The sequence below is a fragment of the Bison bison genome, unplaced genomic scaffold (genome assembly GCF_000754665.1).
Source record: "Bison bison bison isolate TAMUID 2011002044 unplaced genomic scaffold, Bison_UMD1.0 scf7180017864503, whole genome shotgun sequence".
In the NCBI taxonomy this organism is placed as follows: domain Eukaryota; kingdom Metazoa; phylum Chordata; class Mammalia; order Artiodactyla; family Bovidae; genus Bison; species Bison bison.
In genome coordinates, this window is record NW_011495061.1 from 5,999,810 (window position 1) to 6,016,287 (window position 16,478).

The following is a 16,478-nucleotide window of genomic DNA, read 5'->3' on the forward strand; positions in this document are numbered from 1 at the left end:
TTAACATATCGCATTAATTTCAGAAAAATCCTATCATGTCTGAGCTGTAAAGAACCTAGAGTTCACTTATTCCAGATAAGAAAAATGAGGCCTAGAGCTTAAACAACATCCCTTTAAGTCACCCAGCTTAGCAAGTTTTTCCCAGGAAAGGAAGAAAAAAGGGAAAAGGCAAAAATCAGAATAGAGTATCGAAACTGCAATAAGACCCACCTTCAAACACCTAAACTACAATCAATGAACAATTATTTAAATACCAGGAAGTTTCAGCCCTTTTGACTTATTCTACTCATTTTCAAAAAGCCAAAGAGAACTTTAAAAAGATGGCTTTATAGAGAAATCATTACATATACCACTTATATAAATGTTTACTTGTACTTACCTCTACAATTTAAAATTTAAATGCTTTAAGATTCTCAAAAGCCAACTATAAAAATTAAAGGTTTAAAATTTTTTTTCTTTGTTCTTAGAGGTGAAAATGTGCATCAGAATTTCAAAAGAATATTTTTGTTCAATATAAATACTTACATGAAATAAATCCCAAGTGCTATATTTGAGGTTTTTTCAGTACAATTTATTCTTCTTACATTTTAATTTACATTTATTAAATACCTTAGAAATATTACACTCAAAGTTAATAGACTTCCAGACAGAGACCATTAACTAAGAAGGAGCAGTCTCACTAAGTCAACTTCCCTAGTTAGTTTGCTGGCCTCCTCACTATTCACATGCTCTCTGGTGCTTATTACTATGCAACTGTCTTCAAGATGTGGTTGAAGCTTGAATCTACATCTGGCATCAGGCCAAGTCTGTTAATCCATGAATATTGGCCATCAACTGCATTTAGGGTACAGCCTGCAGAAGGCTCTTTCTTGACAGTCAATGATGATGAATGTGGAAAGACTGGATATTCTCTTGGGAGAAGAAAATATACCCCACCTTAAGTGACAGCTACAGTTTCCTAACAGAAAAAACAATTAGGAAAGGGAAAAGATCAATGATAAGAATAAGGAAAATACTCTGAGAATAGAGTAAGTACATATACATAATGGAGTAAATAGGCTGCTCCTGAGTCCATATGCTTACTTTTATTTTTAAAAGTCTGATAAAAATTTACTCAATTACATTTTATACAGTAATATTTAGTGAGCTTTGTCCAAAAAGGCTATGTTTTAAGTTTGCTTGTAAAAATAACGAAAGCTTTATCAGTCTCTGGTCAATAAGAAAGGAAGAAAACCTTGCTAGAAATAACAATAAATAATTTCACACAAAAGGCCAGGTGACATAAGAATAGTATATTAATGAATATATTTTCTTTGTATTTACAATAAATCCATTTGTTAATACTGTGATAGAAAAAATAATCAGTCCACATTATACAGTAGAAACAGGCTTTGAGGCTGATCATACCTGTCACAATAAAAACATACAAGGATTTCTTCCACAGCTAAAGTACTTTTCAACATGACAGTCTTGGGTGAAGGCAAAACTGACCGAGTATTTCACATCTTAGAATCGAGGAATCGAGGGTGTTACCATTAAGCAAGCAGCAAAAAGCTGTTTGGGTTTTCCAGGACTATTTAAATATAGTAGTTACCATATGAGAATTTAATTTTACTTTGAGATATAAAAAGTAAAAACCCTCAATAGGGAAACTGCATTAATCAAAAGCAGCCCCAAACAATAAAGCCATCAATAGAGAAATGAAACAAGGCATTCTTATGTATCATGCATAAAAAGGATAATTACATCATACATACTTTAATGACCAGATTAATAAATAAATGTGATAAATGTTACAGTCATTGGAACAAATAAACTATGTTCAACTACTTAAGTGTTATGCTGCCACTGCTTCTGTTTCAAAATATTAAGTAATATAATTAATCTAACATCTAAAAACTGCATACTTTGAATGTTTGCTTTTTTGATCCCCTCTTGAGACAGTAAAGGGGAACCATGTAATAAAATATTATCTGAATATAAATTATCAACACCAATATGATACAATTATCATGTAATTGGAATTTTTGTATATGCACAGTGTAAATATTTTGAAAACTGGAAAAAAAAAGATGAAAATAGACTGGTCAGAATTTTAAATTTCAGACTAATCCATGATAATCTAGAACAGAAGATAAAAATAAAGTTCACCAAATAGACATAACTTGATATCTTTTCCAAATTCAGTAGTCCACTGAAGATGCGACTTCTAAACAAGTCTATTGTCTCAAAGGTAAAAAGAGGAGGAAAATGTAAATCTCTTTTGAGCTTTAGTTTTCAAGTTTATGCTCTCAAAAAAGGCTTGACATTAGTCAGAATAGCAATACTATATCTTTGTTTTTGAACTTTGTATTTGCTTTTCCTATTTTAGCTATAGTACTGAACAGATAAATTATCGAGTCAAGGGTAACTATTTACGGCAAGCTCATGAAATATATTAAACTGAATTAATCAGCTGGGTCAAGAATTTCCTACTATCCTGCTATGTTTAATACCTACAGTCTTGGAACAGTAATTTAGGAGATGTCTATCATAACTACTGACAGCACTTTTCATGCTATACCAATTTCCACTTTTACTTTCTTCTCTCCTTTGCCACTTAAATGCATTATTTTAACCATCTGATAAGATATTTTATTTTACAAACTCCTGTTCCAATTACTGAAGAGGTGATTGTAACACATAAACCTGCCAATCCTGAGATGATGATGATGATGATGGTTAAATTAAAACCCAGAGGATTATTCACTCAAATTTCTGCTTTAGTTTTTTCTGGAAGATGGCTGGCAGAATAGAAAGAAGAGCCAAAATCATTAGAACAAATACTGAGTTCCAGGAAACAGCTTCCCCTGCTGTTGTAAGCTGGTATAGTGTTGTTCCTGCCTTAATTGCTACAAAAGAGGGAGGTGCGACACCTAAAATGAAAAGTAAAAACATACATTAGAAAAACAATCAATTCTCGTTAAAAATTAAAATTCTGTGTGTATAAAATTTCTTGTAAGAATACAGTGACTTACATTTTTTTAACTTTTAATTTAAAGCCCCTCAAGTTTATTTCCATATAAAGAATTCAATTTTTCATAATCACCTCTTAAGGATATTGAATTAAAAAACCCAAGGAAAGTTTCCAGAAAATAATTTTACAAAATTGATCAACAGCCTTAAAAAAAGAAATGTGCTATGATTCTCCAATTTCAACTTTAGGAGATACTAATGTATATAAGCAAAGATCTGGTCTCAAGGATGTTCATCTAAGAATTATAATTTAAAAATCTGGGAAAAAACCTCCATCGTTGAAAATAAGATTGAGTAAGTTTTCATTCACTCTTGACAGAGTACATTTAAAATAAAAATGAGTGGTAGGAGATACTCAGAAATAGAAAGATACTCAAAATATATGAGTAAAAAGGGCACTTTATACAAAAGAATGGTGAAACAACCATATTTTATTAAAAATCAGAACTGGAAAAATTACTTTAGCCAAAGCTGAAGTTAATTTTATCTCTAGGTATTTCATCTGTAAAATAAAGAGACAGTACAAAAACTCTCTCTTCTGATCCCATAAATGAAATATTATTTTACAAAATCCAAAAGTACCCCCACTAAGATATTTTTGCCACTTTTATGGAGAACCTAAGACTTTCAGCTTTGTCTATGAATTCTTCTAAAAGTAGCAAAAAAATTAAGTATTAACTTAAAGGTTTAATGTAATACACACTCAACACTTGAGGAATCTGCTCATTTTGTTGATATCTAAACAATTCAACTTAACTTCAAAAGAAACACAGAATATTCTTAGTGAAAGAACTACCAGAATTCACAAAATACATAAATGAATCTTTATGTCCACTGATTAATTTCAAAACTAGGTGTTAGCTCCTCAAAAGCAAGAATCTTTTTGTTGAGCCTTATTTCCCCTATACTTTTGGTAATGCCCATAATGAGTACTATGTCAATAAAAAGAAAGATAGGATCAATTCTTTATCGAAAATTAAAGTTCATTATTTAAGTACCTGATTAGCAGACAAAGGAGAAAGTACTCAAAAGAGGCACTTTCATTTTTTTTTCTCTCCACTGAGGGAGAGAACGGAGTTAAGAAGTCCTGCATAATTCTGTATGACTAAAAGAATATCCAGCAGACAGTGCTCTTATTTTTAAAAAGTAACAAAAAAGATGTAAATCAACACAATCCAACAAACAATTCTGAACATTAATTTACACAGACCAGGCTCTGTGACCACCAGTTATATAAACCTACCCCAGCTGGACATGGCTAGACATGTACACAATGAGTTCTGTAACGTGCATGAATTCATAGACAAAGATAAAAGTCTTAGCAGGTTCTCCATAAAAGTGGGAAAAAAATCTTAGTGGGGTACTTTTGGATTTTATAAAATAATATTACACTTATGGGATCAAAAGAACGAGAGGCCTTGGCCTTACCTAGAAAAGTGCCAATAAAGAAGACTTTCAAGGGCACATTTATCACAGGAGATGTAATATTAATAAACCAATTAGGCAGAAATGGTGTTATTCTCAAAAATATAATGTAGTTAATGAGATGTTCTCTGTGACGTTCAACCTGTGACAAGAAAGAAACAAATCAGTTTGAAGACAAAGCCAATCCTGAAAATAAACTGCTTATTATAAAATACCTTATTTCAAATTCTTATCCCTGATAGCTCAGCATTTACCCAACAGAAATTATCAAAAAAGGAATTTGGAAATGACAATGAACTAGTCATCAAATGTTCATTATCAGAGCTAAATAACATCAGATGAAAGTTTTTATGATTGTGCTTACAGCATAATGTTACACTATTAAAGACGGTTCTACATCAGCCAGATAATATGGCTCAACAACATTTTAAACCTAAAAAGGCAAAATTAAATTTATAACTATGTATAAGATATCCAACGGTCAACTTTTTAATGCCTTTAACTTCCTATAAAGGAAGGGCTAGTATAGTACATCAATAAACCTAGCCTCCACTTTTTAAAAAAATTTCAGATAACCTTTGTTATTACAATTTACTTCACATTCATCACTGATAAATGAGATTAAATAAGCAAATGGAAACATTCAGCTGATTAAATAAAAGCACTGAATGCAGTTTATACTTCCTAGATCTTGCTATATAAATAATGATTTTGATTTGGGGCAAAATGCTTAATTTCTCTTAATTTCCTAACCTATAAAACAAAGGGGCAAATATCTAAAATTTCTCTGATTTAATAATCTGTTTCTTCTGCTTTTTTCTTAGAAACACTATGTTAGACTTTCCTGTGTAGTAGTGTTTATATCAATATTTATCAGTGGTAGTCTTTGCAGAGATCCTAACAGAAGATAACAGTTCTTCCCACTAATGAAATGCATTAAAGGAGTTGGCTGATCCAAGCTTTTCAGAGACCCACTGACAGCATCCTGCATCAACACAAGTGAGGTGTTTAAATACATGGATGCCTTTACATTGACACTTTGATTTTTCTGCTCTGACTAAACTTACTAGGAATACAGAATTTACTGTTATAGACACAAAAACTTCATATTTGAAATTCTTAACATTCATTATTTGCCTACCACTTAATTTTATTTTGGACAAAAGATTATTTTTATCAAAGCTCTGAGTCTGAGTTCATTTATGTAGATATTATACACTGACCTCCCAAGTAGCCAAAGAATTACATCAAATAATTTAAAAATACATGTTTACCTGCTGTGACCATTTTACTGCTTTCTCCGTTAGGTATTTATATACAACTGGCCTCCCAACTAAATAGGAGAGCATATAGCAGAATGAAGCACCAAGTCCAGAACACTAGAAAATAACAAAAACTCATAAGCATTTTGTACTTTTCCATCTTACTCACATGGATATATTCCTCTAAGGCAAAACTCAACTAGTTTCTTTCTTTTGGGGTACAGGGAGGTTACTTTGCATAACACCTCTAATGCAGAGAGCAAGAACCCATCTAATCCAGTCCTTTCTCTCACCAAATTATAACTAAAATGAGACCAGCTAAAACAAACTGGAACTTGTGATTAAACTTACAGACTATATCCAAATAGTTCACGTTAGCCATTAGCCTATGAATAAAACCTCAAGAGCCAATATGTTTTCAATTGCTATGCCTGAAAACACCACCCCCATTGGGACTTAACTCCTTGTGCCCACCAACAACGTTCTTGGACTGTTTGAATTACAAAACAGTACTGGAAGCAAAGGCTAGAACAGAGCCTATAAATGCAATTAAGTCTGTGATATCCCTGTTCTAGAAAAGAGACAAACTATAACATCTCCTTATGGAGGGACAATTATTACTTTAACATTAAACAGCTCTTAAAACTAATTAAGTTTATGCTTCCAGAGACTAGAATGCCATCATCATTCCATCATTCTATTTAAAGTTATTTTTTTCTAGCCTCCCAATTTAATTTTAAATACTTACCAAACAAACAAGAAATAAGGCTAGTGGAAAGGGATAAAGGAACCCTGAGAGTATACTGAGAAATATAGAGCCCGGAATAGCAAATGTTTGCAAGCTGTTAACTTCTAAGTTAAGGATTAAAACATAATTAAATGGATTTTTCAACCACAAATCCAACAGTCCAGAAAAAAAGCATCAGTGCAGAAGTTATGTTAATAAGATTATATCCATATTTCATTATTAAAAAATTAAGTGAAATTACACCCCAAGTTTAAAAAACACACGATTACTCAGTTGTAATACCTGTAACTTGGAGCTTACAATTTACTAACATTATCAGAAATCAATGCTAATTAGAGTGCGTTACTAAGAGAAAACCAAGACAAATGCCGAATGTGTACCGGACAGAGAAGAACTAGGCACTTTAGGGGAACAGGGACACAGAAAAAAAGAAGAAGAGAACAGAAAAGGTCTTCAGTAACCTTGTAAATAATATACTTCTCTAAATACATTGGATTTTTACTCTCAAATACTTTTAGGAAACATGATTTCTGTAGACACACAGGTACACAGAAGATTTACTATGCCTAATTCAATGTGTGGACATTTACCTCAACTTACTACTCATTAAAAAAAGGACAAGGGTCACAAAAGATAGTAAAGTTACAAACAAGTCTTATTTTTAAATTAGATCTTTTTTCTACTTCTCTGATTCCTAGTTTGGGCCTGCACCTCTGCATCAACCATAACATGATTTACTTACAAGTCAGAAAGAGTGAATTCCTTCAACATCTCTGTACTTTAAAATTTGTATCTTCACTCAACCTGTTTGTTCCCTCTAGTTTGCACTTTACTCTTATTTTTGTTTCAATCTCCTTCTTCCTGGGTTCTTTAACTTCTTGCTCTTTGACAGATTCCTCCTGCATAAAACTATTCAGATGCCTATAAACTAAAGAAAACCTGGGCTTTTTCCTTGAGCAAGGTATCCTATCCAGCTATTTCCTCTCTCATCTTCACTGCCTTAGATTCTCTCCATGTCCCTTGCCACCTGGCTTACCCATCCGCCACTCTACTGAAACCTCCTTCTGGCTGAAAGTAATGACTTTTTCTTAGTAAGAATTTTTTAGTAATTCCTGCATAAGATTCGGAGAAGGCAATGGCACCCCACTCCAGTACTCTTGCCTGGAAAATCCCAGGGACGGGGGGGCCTGGTAGGCTGCCATCTATGGGGTCACACAGAGTCAGACACGACTGAAGTGACTTAGCAGCAGCAGCAGCAGCATAAGATTAGATATCCTTTAATATGAAACTCACCTCCAGTGAACTGTATTTTTCGATATTACAGATCATTCCTTCTCTAGCTTTTTCCTTCTCCTTACCCTCAAATCTGGAGATTGTTAAATCCATCTCCTCTCACTTTTGATAAATTCAGCTACTTCCACGTATATGGACGCACACGTGGCTTCAAGTATATGGTCATCTGAATCTACAATTTTGAATTCTCTTACCACTCTCAAATTTCCCAGCTGTTTATTAGATACCTCCACTAAAAAGTTTAAAAATTACACTTATTTATTTCAGGGCTCTTTAGAATCTTTTAATGGAAAGTCTCAAACACATATGAAAGATGAGAAACTAGTACTATATACCCATACACAGTTTTAACAATTAACATACAACCAATCTTGCTTTCTCTGTAGCCCTTACACGCAATTAGATTGAAGCAAATCCCAGACATACCATTACAACTACTTTAATACCTTTAAAAGATAAGGATTTCTTTTCTTAACACAACTATAATAACATTGTCAGAAATTAACTATAACTTCCAATTGGTCTAAGTAGCTATTTAGTGTGTTCACAATTCCCACATGCCTTTTTTTTTTTGACAGTTGGTTTGTTCAAATCAGGAATGAAAGCGGTCCACACATGGTATTTGCTCACTATTAGCAAATAAATACAGATTTTTTTTTCCCCTTGCAATTTACTTATTGAAGTAATTAGGTCATTTGTGGAGAAGGCACTGGCGACCCACCCCAGTACTCTTGTCTGGAAACTCCCATGGACGGAGGAGCCTTGCGGGCTGCAGTCCATGGGGTTGCGAAGAGTCGGATACCACTGAGCGACTTCACTTTCACTTTTCCCTTTCATGCATTGGAGAAGGAAATGGCAACCCACTCCAGTGTTCTTGCCTGGAGAATCCCAGGGACAGAGGAGCCTGGTGGGCTGCTGTCTATGGGGTCGCACAGAGTCAGACACGACTGACGTGACTTAGCAGCAGCAGCAGCAGGTCATTTGTAGAATTTACCACTTTTTGAATTTTGCCTATTGTATTCCTTAGGGTGGTTTAATATGTTCCTTTGTCATTTTTTAAGATTAATCTTTGTTGGCATACACCTGATTTACAGGGACTTCCCCAGTGGCTCAGTAGTAAAAAATCTGCATGCCAATGCAGGAAACATGGGTTTGATCCTTGGGTCTGTAAGATCCCCTGGAGGAGGAAGTGGCAACCCACTGCAGTATTCTTGCTTGGACATCCAATGGACAGGGGAGCCTGACAGGTTACAGTCCATGGGGTCTCAAAGAGTTGGACACGATTAAGCAACTGAGCACGCAGGCATGCAGTTCATCTACAATGCTGCATTAGTTCCTGCTGCACAGTAAAGTGAAGCAGCTATACATACATATATTTATATATATTGTTCCTCTGTCATTTATCTTGTAGTAACAAAGCCATTTTCTGTGCACAGGGATATAATTTGACCTTAATTTCCCAGCTCTGTATGGATTGTGTATTTTTTTCTCTAACACTGAAAAATCTTGGTTCTTAATACCATAGCAAAATTAGCTATTTCCTTACATATTAATATATATACACACATATATATGTATGTGTGCATATATGGGCTTTCCTGGTGGCTCAGACACTAAAGAATTCAACTGCAATGCAGGAAACCATTAGTATTACATATTTTTAAATTTCAGAACAATACAACTGAAAAGAGTTTAAGATTTCTTTCTAATTTTTTTTTGTCCTTAAGATTTATCCCAGAAGGGACACATAACCAAATTAGTTTTTTCAAGGATATAACTAATTCCTCTTGATACCCAAATCCATATCAACTCAATATATCGTTAAATTTATTTCATTTTGCTTTAGATTATTTTTTTTTGTTAAAATATACTGAACGTAAAATTTACCATCTTAACCATTTTTAATGTATGGTTCAGTAGCATTAAGTACTTTCACACTGTTGTGAAAGCAATCTCCAGAACCCATTCCTTCCTCCCCCACCCCTCTGACAACCATTCTTTCACTTTCAGTCCCTATGAATTGGGGCTACTCTTACGCATGTGCCCAGTCACTGAGTCGTGTCCGACTCTTTGCAACCCCATGGACTGCAGCCCGCCACGATCCTCTGTCCATGGGGATTCTCCAAGCAAGAATACTGGAGTGGGTTGCCATGCCCTCCTCCAGGGGATCTTCCCAACCCAGGGATTGAACCCAGGTCTCCCACACTGTAGGTGGATTCTTTGCCATCTGAGCCACCAGGGAAGCCCACTTTTCATGTGAGTGGAATCATACAGCATGTCTTTGTGACTGGTTTATTTCACTCAGCATAATATCCTTAAAGTTCATCTATGTTGTAACATGTTTCAAAATTTCCTTCCTTTTAAAGCTGATAATATTCCATTGCATGTACATAGCAAACTTTGTTTATCCATTCATTGGTTAAAGAACACTTGAGTTGCTTCCATTTTTTGGCTATTATGAATAATGTTGCTATGAACATGAGTATACGAATATCTCTTGAGACCCCGCTTTCAATTTTTCAGGTATATACTCAGAAATGGGACTGCTGAATCTTGTTTTTAATTTTTTGAGGTAACATCATATTGTTCTTCATAGTAGCCACACTGTTTTACACTCCCATCAACAGTGCACAGGGGTTTCAATTTCTTCACATCCTCACCAACACTTGTGACTTTCTGGGATTTTTGCTTGTTTTTTTGATTAGTAGCCATCTTAACGGGTGTGAGGGTACTTTAGATTTAAAGATTCTTGTTTCTTTTTTCATTTTGATTTAGTTGATTTTATACCTGTGTGAAATTATTTACTTGGTTCTAAAGTCAACTTTACACAATGAAGTACACTTGAGGAAGTTCCACTTCCATCACTGTTTCATCTCTCTCTCCCCCACAGGTAAACATTTTTATTAGTTTTTAAAGATATCCTTTCTATTGTTATCCACAGCTCAAAAGTCCTCAATGACTATCCAATACCAAATAATATTCTAAATTCCTTAGCCTAGTACTCAAAGTCCTCTACAATCTGAGTGCAACGTCCAGCCTATCTTTCTAAACTTATTTCTCAAATCCTCCCCTTCTCACTTCCTATACACCAACAAAACTGGACTACTGATCACTTCCTTACCATGCCCTGTGCTTATAAGCCCTGCTCTAGACTTGCTGTGTCTAGAATGACTGTACTATATCTCTACCCATAATTCTCATTATTCCAGACGGAAACAGTTGTTTTTGCTTTTGAACACTTAAACTAGACTGTACTTAGTATATAATTAGTACTTAAAAAAAAAACCTGGCTAAATGGATGAAATCTAAGTTAAAACTAGTGATTATAACATAAAAAGTAACAGATACATGAGTTTGAATTAGGTAACACCAATGAAAGAACTAGTACTGCACGCTGAACACAATGGCTACCAGGCAAGTGTGCTGTGAAGACGAGACACTAAAGCGTGCCTGGTCTGAACTGAGATGTGTCATGAGCGTGAAATATACACATTTCAAAGACTTGGTACCAAAAAAAAATGTGAAATACTAATAATTTTTATGTGGTTACATTTTGAAATGATATTTTTGACATTTCAGTTCAAATAAAATATATTAAGATTATTTTAGTGGGGACTTCTCTGGGGGTCCATTGATTAAGACACTGTGCTTCCAATGCAGGGGACACAGATTCAATCCCTGGTTGGGAAACTAAGATTCCCACATGCTGTCTGGCCAAAAAAAAGAAGGCTATGCCAACATCATTATAATAAATATTTTTTAAAATTGTTATTTTCTAATGTGCTAACTAAAAAATTTTAAAACTGCATGTGGGTCACATTATACTTCTATTAATCAGCACTGTACTATTAATTATATGCCTTATATACCCTAAGATAAGTCTTCTCCTGTACACTGAATTTTAAAAAGTATCTTTTTAACACCCAGAGCTTATGATTCAAAAGTGTAAAATAAATAGAAAATTATAAGAAAATATGGAATTAACACATTATCCTATAAAAAAATCTAAAACTATGCAGAATCATTACAATTAATTATTAAGCAAATAGTTAACCAGATGTTATCAAACCTGAACTGACAATATTAACCAATGATTTATTTTTATCCAATGTATTTATAGTAACAAACCTATTCCTATACTTTCAATTCACTTTCTACAAGGCACTTTATTCTTTCCTACTAATTTGCATATGAATATTAAAGACAACTAGGCTATAACATTTGTTCTCCCATAGATGATCAATATTCACTTATGCTAACTGGCTGATTTGCCATATGAGTGGGAAACCCTTTTATCCTTCAGCCATGAATCCCTCCCAAAGCTAGGGGGCAAACCGGACAGAAAAGATGATTTTCCAAAGTGAATAGAAACTGTACGTCTTGTTCACAAAAGTCTTCCAAATGAAAGGGATGAATCAAATTTGTTTCTTCTTTGGGGAAAATATTTAATTTTATGGCTAAAGTTTATAAGTGTAAAATAACCTACAAGCCTAACACTCTGGTTTTCACAAATAAGCGATGAAATGGAAAGCAAACATCAAGAGTTAATGTCTTTCATTACCCAAGAAGATATGGAAAACACACGGGACTAGAATAAAAGATACAAAAGTTAGAAACTAACATCCACAAATTGGAAGGTTAATCACCAGTTGCACAGGTGGTTTGAAAATACGTGGAAAGAATAAAGCTATTTTCCTGCCTAGTTAAATTATAACATATATTTCTATATAAAACAAAGGAATACATACTGAGAACTGTAAAAAAAAAAATCATATCTTTTACATGACTAATTATCCTGTTAGGATTTTTTTACAAAGAGAACCACTAAGAAAAAAATCATGAACAAAAGATTCATAGCATAGTATCTACAAAAGCAAAAAATTAAATACAAACTATAACTTCAAATCTAAGAGAATTTTTAAAAATTATGGTATGGTAACTATTAATTCAAAATTATTATTTAAATTACACCATCGATTAACTAATAATCCTAAATAAAGTAACTATCTTAAATAATACAAAGGAAAGAAAAAAGTTTATGATAAGTGAAATAAGCAGAAAACAGAAAAACAGGTAAATATTCAGAAATGACAACTGAGTTGAACAGACAGGATTAAAATGAGAATTTTTTCATTCTCACTTTTCAATATTTTAATGTTATACTGCGTTAGCAATTTTTAAAAGGAAAAAGTTATATATAACTGAACAGCAGATCTTTCAAAACCTTTTTCTTAAATAAAACTAAAAAACATTTTTCAGTTAAAAGGATACAAAATATATGTAGCAAAATAAGCTACAAGTACTTGTACATAAAAGGTGTCCTTATATTTGGATAAAACTTTTCCTAGAGCCTTGGCATCATCCATATCTCTGGGAACCTTCATATTCATTCTTTCTTCTCTAAAGAAATAAAATTAAAGTGAAAAAAATTTTAAATAGAAATTTGCCAAGATAAATCATATCAAAGTCAAGTTCAAAACATGAAGTTTTATCCAAAATGATTTTGATGCCTCGATCTGTAATATGCTAAGTATAAGTCCACAAAATTTAACTTCAAAGTCTATATATCATTTGCCTTTTAATGCTTTAATATAGTTTTATGAGATATATAATTCATATGAAAATTCAGGATGACCCAAATTAAAGGTTAAAAGCATTTGCTCAAACACTGGAGTAAATTTTGAACTAAGAAATGAACCACTGACGTTAGCATATTTAAAACATACTAAACATCATTTTGGGTAATTCTCATGATAAGCTACAGTAAATAATTAATTACAACCAAAATTAAATATAAATTTCAATGAATTTACAGTTCATATCTTTTCTTTAAGTATCCCAGCTTAAAGTTCAGATAAAAACTTAAACACTTGTTACTTTCTATTAATTTTACTTTATATTTGGTGCCTTGTTTGGAACTGAATATTCTATTTATAAAAGCCCCAAATAATCACCTTTGTGTTTAACATATATTGTGCCCATTTGTTTACATAAAAAAATTTAATCTTACGGAACAATGATAGAAAGCTCTTAAAAGTCCTATAAAAATAGCAGGTAAACTAAAAAGGGTTTTTCTCTATAAGTTTAAAAGCTAAACTTTATGGGGAGATGCATACATCTCATACATATTACACACACAGAAATAATAAGCAGAATACAGAAGATCTATATAACAGCATATTATTATATAAAAGTGTTATAATTCTTAGAACAGATTGGAAGCAAACAATCTTAAATTACACTCTATATTCTTTCCCTCTTTCAGTCAGTTCTTTATTTCTTACTCCTTTGATAAAAATGAGAAAGGATCCAGAACTGAACAACACTAGTATTAATGAAATGACATGCTATCCTCCCAAAGGCCTTTTCATTCATGTAAGAAATTAAAAGTATTAAAAATAAACATGTGCAACTATAAAATTTCAAATATAAGGAAGCATTAATGAAAGAAATTAAGAGGAGACAGGAACTCACTGATGCCTTGAAATCACATCTCACAGTTATCCATTACCACATCAAGCTGGCCCTGGTTGAAAGTCTAACTATTTACATTTTAGTAGTCTCTCACATAATCTATGATTACCCAAGGGTGTTATTACTGTGGTTAAATAACCCAGAGATATTTCACCCTCATAAAATATGCCTCAGGTCTATAATCTTTTACCTGAAATTCAAAAAGCACTGAAAACCAAAAGTTCTTTGTAGCTTGTCAGCAAAAATTGATCCACATGTATATAAAGTTATTTATAGTCTTTTACGATACAAGTTTTTCTATGTGTTTTATTATGGGGTACTGCCCCAGACCCTGCTGGAGATACTACATAATATATAGGATTTATACCATGTTATCTGTCCAAAATAGAAAAGCTCTAAATTCTGAAATACATCTCACTCCCAAGGTTTTTGCTAAGGAACTGTGGCTGTATACTAATAGACAAGTCTTTTTACAAGGTGCATTTCACAGCAAAAAGTACTTATTCAAGCCTTATCATTTCTATATAACAGGGAACAGAAAAAGGGCCAGTAGACAGAGATGCGGGAGGGAAGTAAATGGACTGGACAGAGGCAGACAGAAACTGCCACAAGGAAAAGTAGGAAGGGAGAAAACAAGAGTGGAAAAAGGGAAAAAGCAGAGAAAAAGAACATTAGTATTTCTCAAACTGCAGGTCAATTTCTATTCTAGACTGCAAGATAAATTTACTCAGTCACTACTAGCATTAAAAAAAATAAAATGCAATAAATTAATGTGGTTTATTTTCCAAAATTGCTTGAAAGCCATTAGAAAGATGCCTTAGAGGAGAAGAGCTAGAAAAACCAGGCACAGAAAATCAAGAGACATATTTGGAAAGAAGTATTTAAAGACAGTGTCAATATGAACTTGCTACAAACCATGAGAGCTGATATACAATCATGACAGTTCTGTTGCTTAAAATTAGTTAAACTTTTAATCCACTTTAATGCCTTACAGACATTTTCTATATATTTTTTTTAGTATACTTACTCACTAAGCTGAGGAAAATTTTTATATACCAAAAACATAACAAAAGCTGCAGACAAGAAAATGGACACCAATATAAGAAGTGACATTCTTGCTGAGCCAGCTTCTGCACAGGCTTTCTCTGAAAGGGGAAACAAAAAGTTGTAATTAAGATAAATATAAAGGAAGACAGTATTCCGAGCCAGTAAATAATTTCCTGAAAGATTTTCCTCCCGAGAAACTGTTCACACTTTTGCCCAAAACACTGTAACATAAAATTTTAAGTACTACCATATTTGATGTTTTATGAACTGGCTGTAGTTCTTCTCACTGATACATGCACTTTAAAAGCATGAAAAAACAGAATAGCAGAATTTGTAGCACTGATTTGTGGATAAGCTAAAGGGGAAAAAAGGGCATTGCTGTAAATGCTATCACTGACTTGGAATTTTATGTATCTACATTGGGAGCTGACAGCATAGGCAGAATGGCTTCATAGGAAAAATGAGCTAATGCGGCAGTTACTTCAACTCTCATAAGAAAGAACCTGGAGATTGATTAATGCAACTGGTGAATGTTACACTTTCTGTTTATATCAAGGGCTTCAGAACACAGCTGAAGCCTAGATATTTTGGGTGACTCTGTGACTCCAAGAATGGGAGAATATGTTTGTGTTCTCCAATAAGGTAATCTTAGTGTTATCTTAAAAAAAAAATCTTATGGAAGATGACCATATGAAATGAGAGCCAGGATACTGCAAGCAGAATGAGCAGGGTGTTTTTACTGCAAGCAATCAATACTGAGGAGGCAGGAATACCTTATAGTCATCACTGGGGAAGAGGCAGGAGAGGGTGGCTCAATTTGTATTACCTCCATTTATCATAATCCCATGTATACACTGATGACAGTCGGGACTAAGAGACAAACATGTATACTATAATTCAGTTCGGTTCAGTCGCCCAGTCGTGTCCGACTCTTTGCGACCCCATGAATTGCAGCACACCAGGCCTCCCTGTCTACCACCAACTCCCAGAGTTCACTCAGACTCATGTCCATCGAGTCAGTGATGCCATCCAGCCATCTATCCTCTGTTGTCCTCTTCTCCTCCTGCCCTCAATCCTTCCCAGCGTCAGGATATTTTCAAATGAGTCAGCTCTTCGCATCACATGGCCAAAGTATTGGAGTTTTGGCTTCAGCATCAGTCCTTCCAATGAATATTCAGGACCGATTTCCTTTAGGATGGACTGGTTGGATCTCC

General features: G+C 33.7%; 1 protein-coding gene across 1 annotated transcript in view; it reads right to left on the reverse strand.

The window, feature by feature from the left end:
• Positions 1 to 549: 549 nt before the first annotated feature.
• Positions 550 to 16,478, reverse strand: part of TMEM41B (transmembrane protein 41B) — a 27,795-nt gene continuing 11,866 nt past the window's right edge. The window contains exons 2-7 of the mRNA XM_010829313.1: positions 15,245 to 15,362; positions 13,015 to 13,143; positions 6,451 to 6,544; positions 5,715 to 5,819; positions 4,444 to 4,582; positions 550 to 2,915 (exon numbers count right to left, since the gene is read on the reverse strand). Coding sequence (XP_010827615.1) covers positions 2,746 to 2,915; positions 4,444 to 4,582; positions 5,715 to 5,819; positions 6,451 to 6,544; positions 13,015 to 13,143; positions 15,245 to 15,362 — 755 coding nt within the window. The 3' untranslated portion in view covers positions 550 to 2,745. The remainder of the gene's footprint in view (positions 2,916 to 4,443; positions 4,583 to 5,714; positions 5,820 to 6,450; positions 6,545 to 13,014; positions 13,144 to 15,244; positions 15,363 to 16,478) is intronic.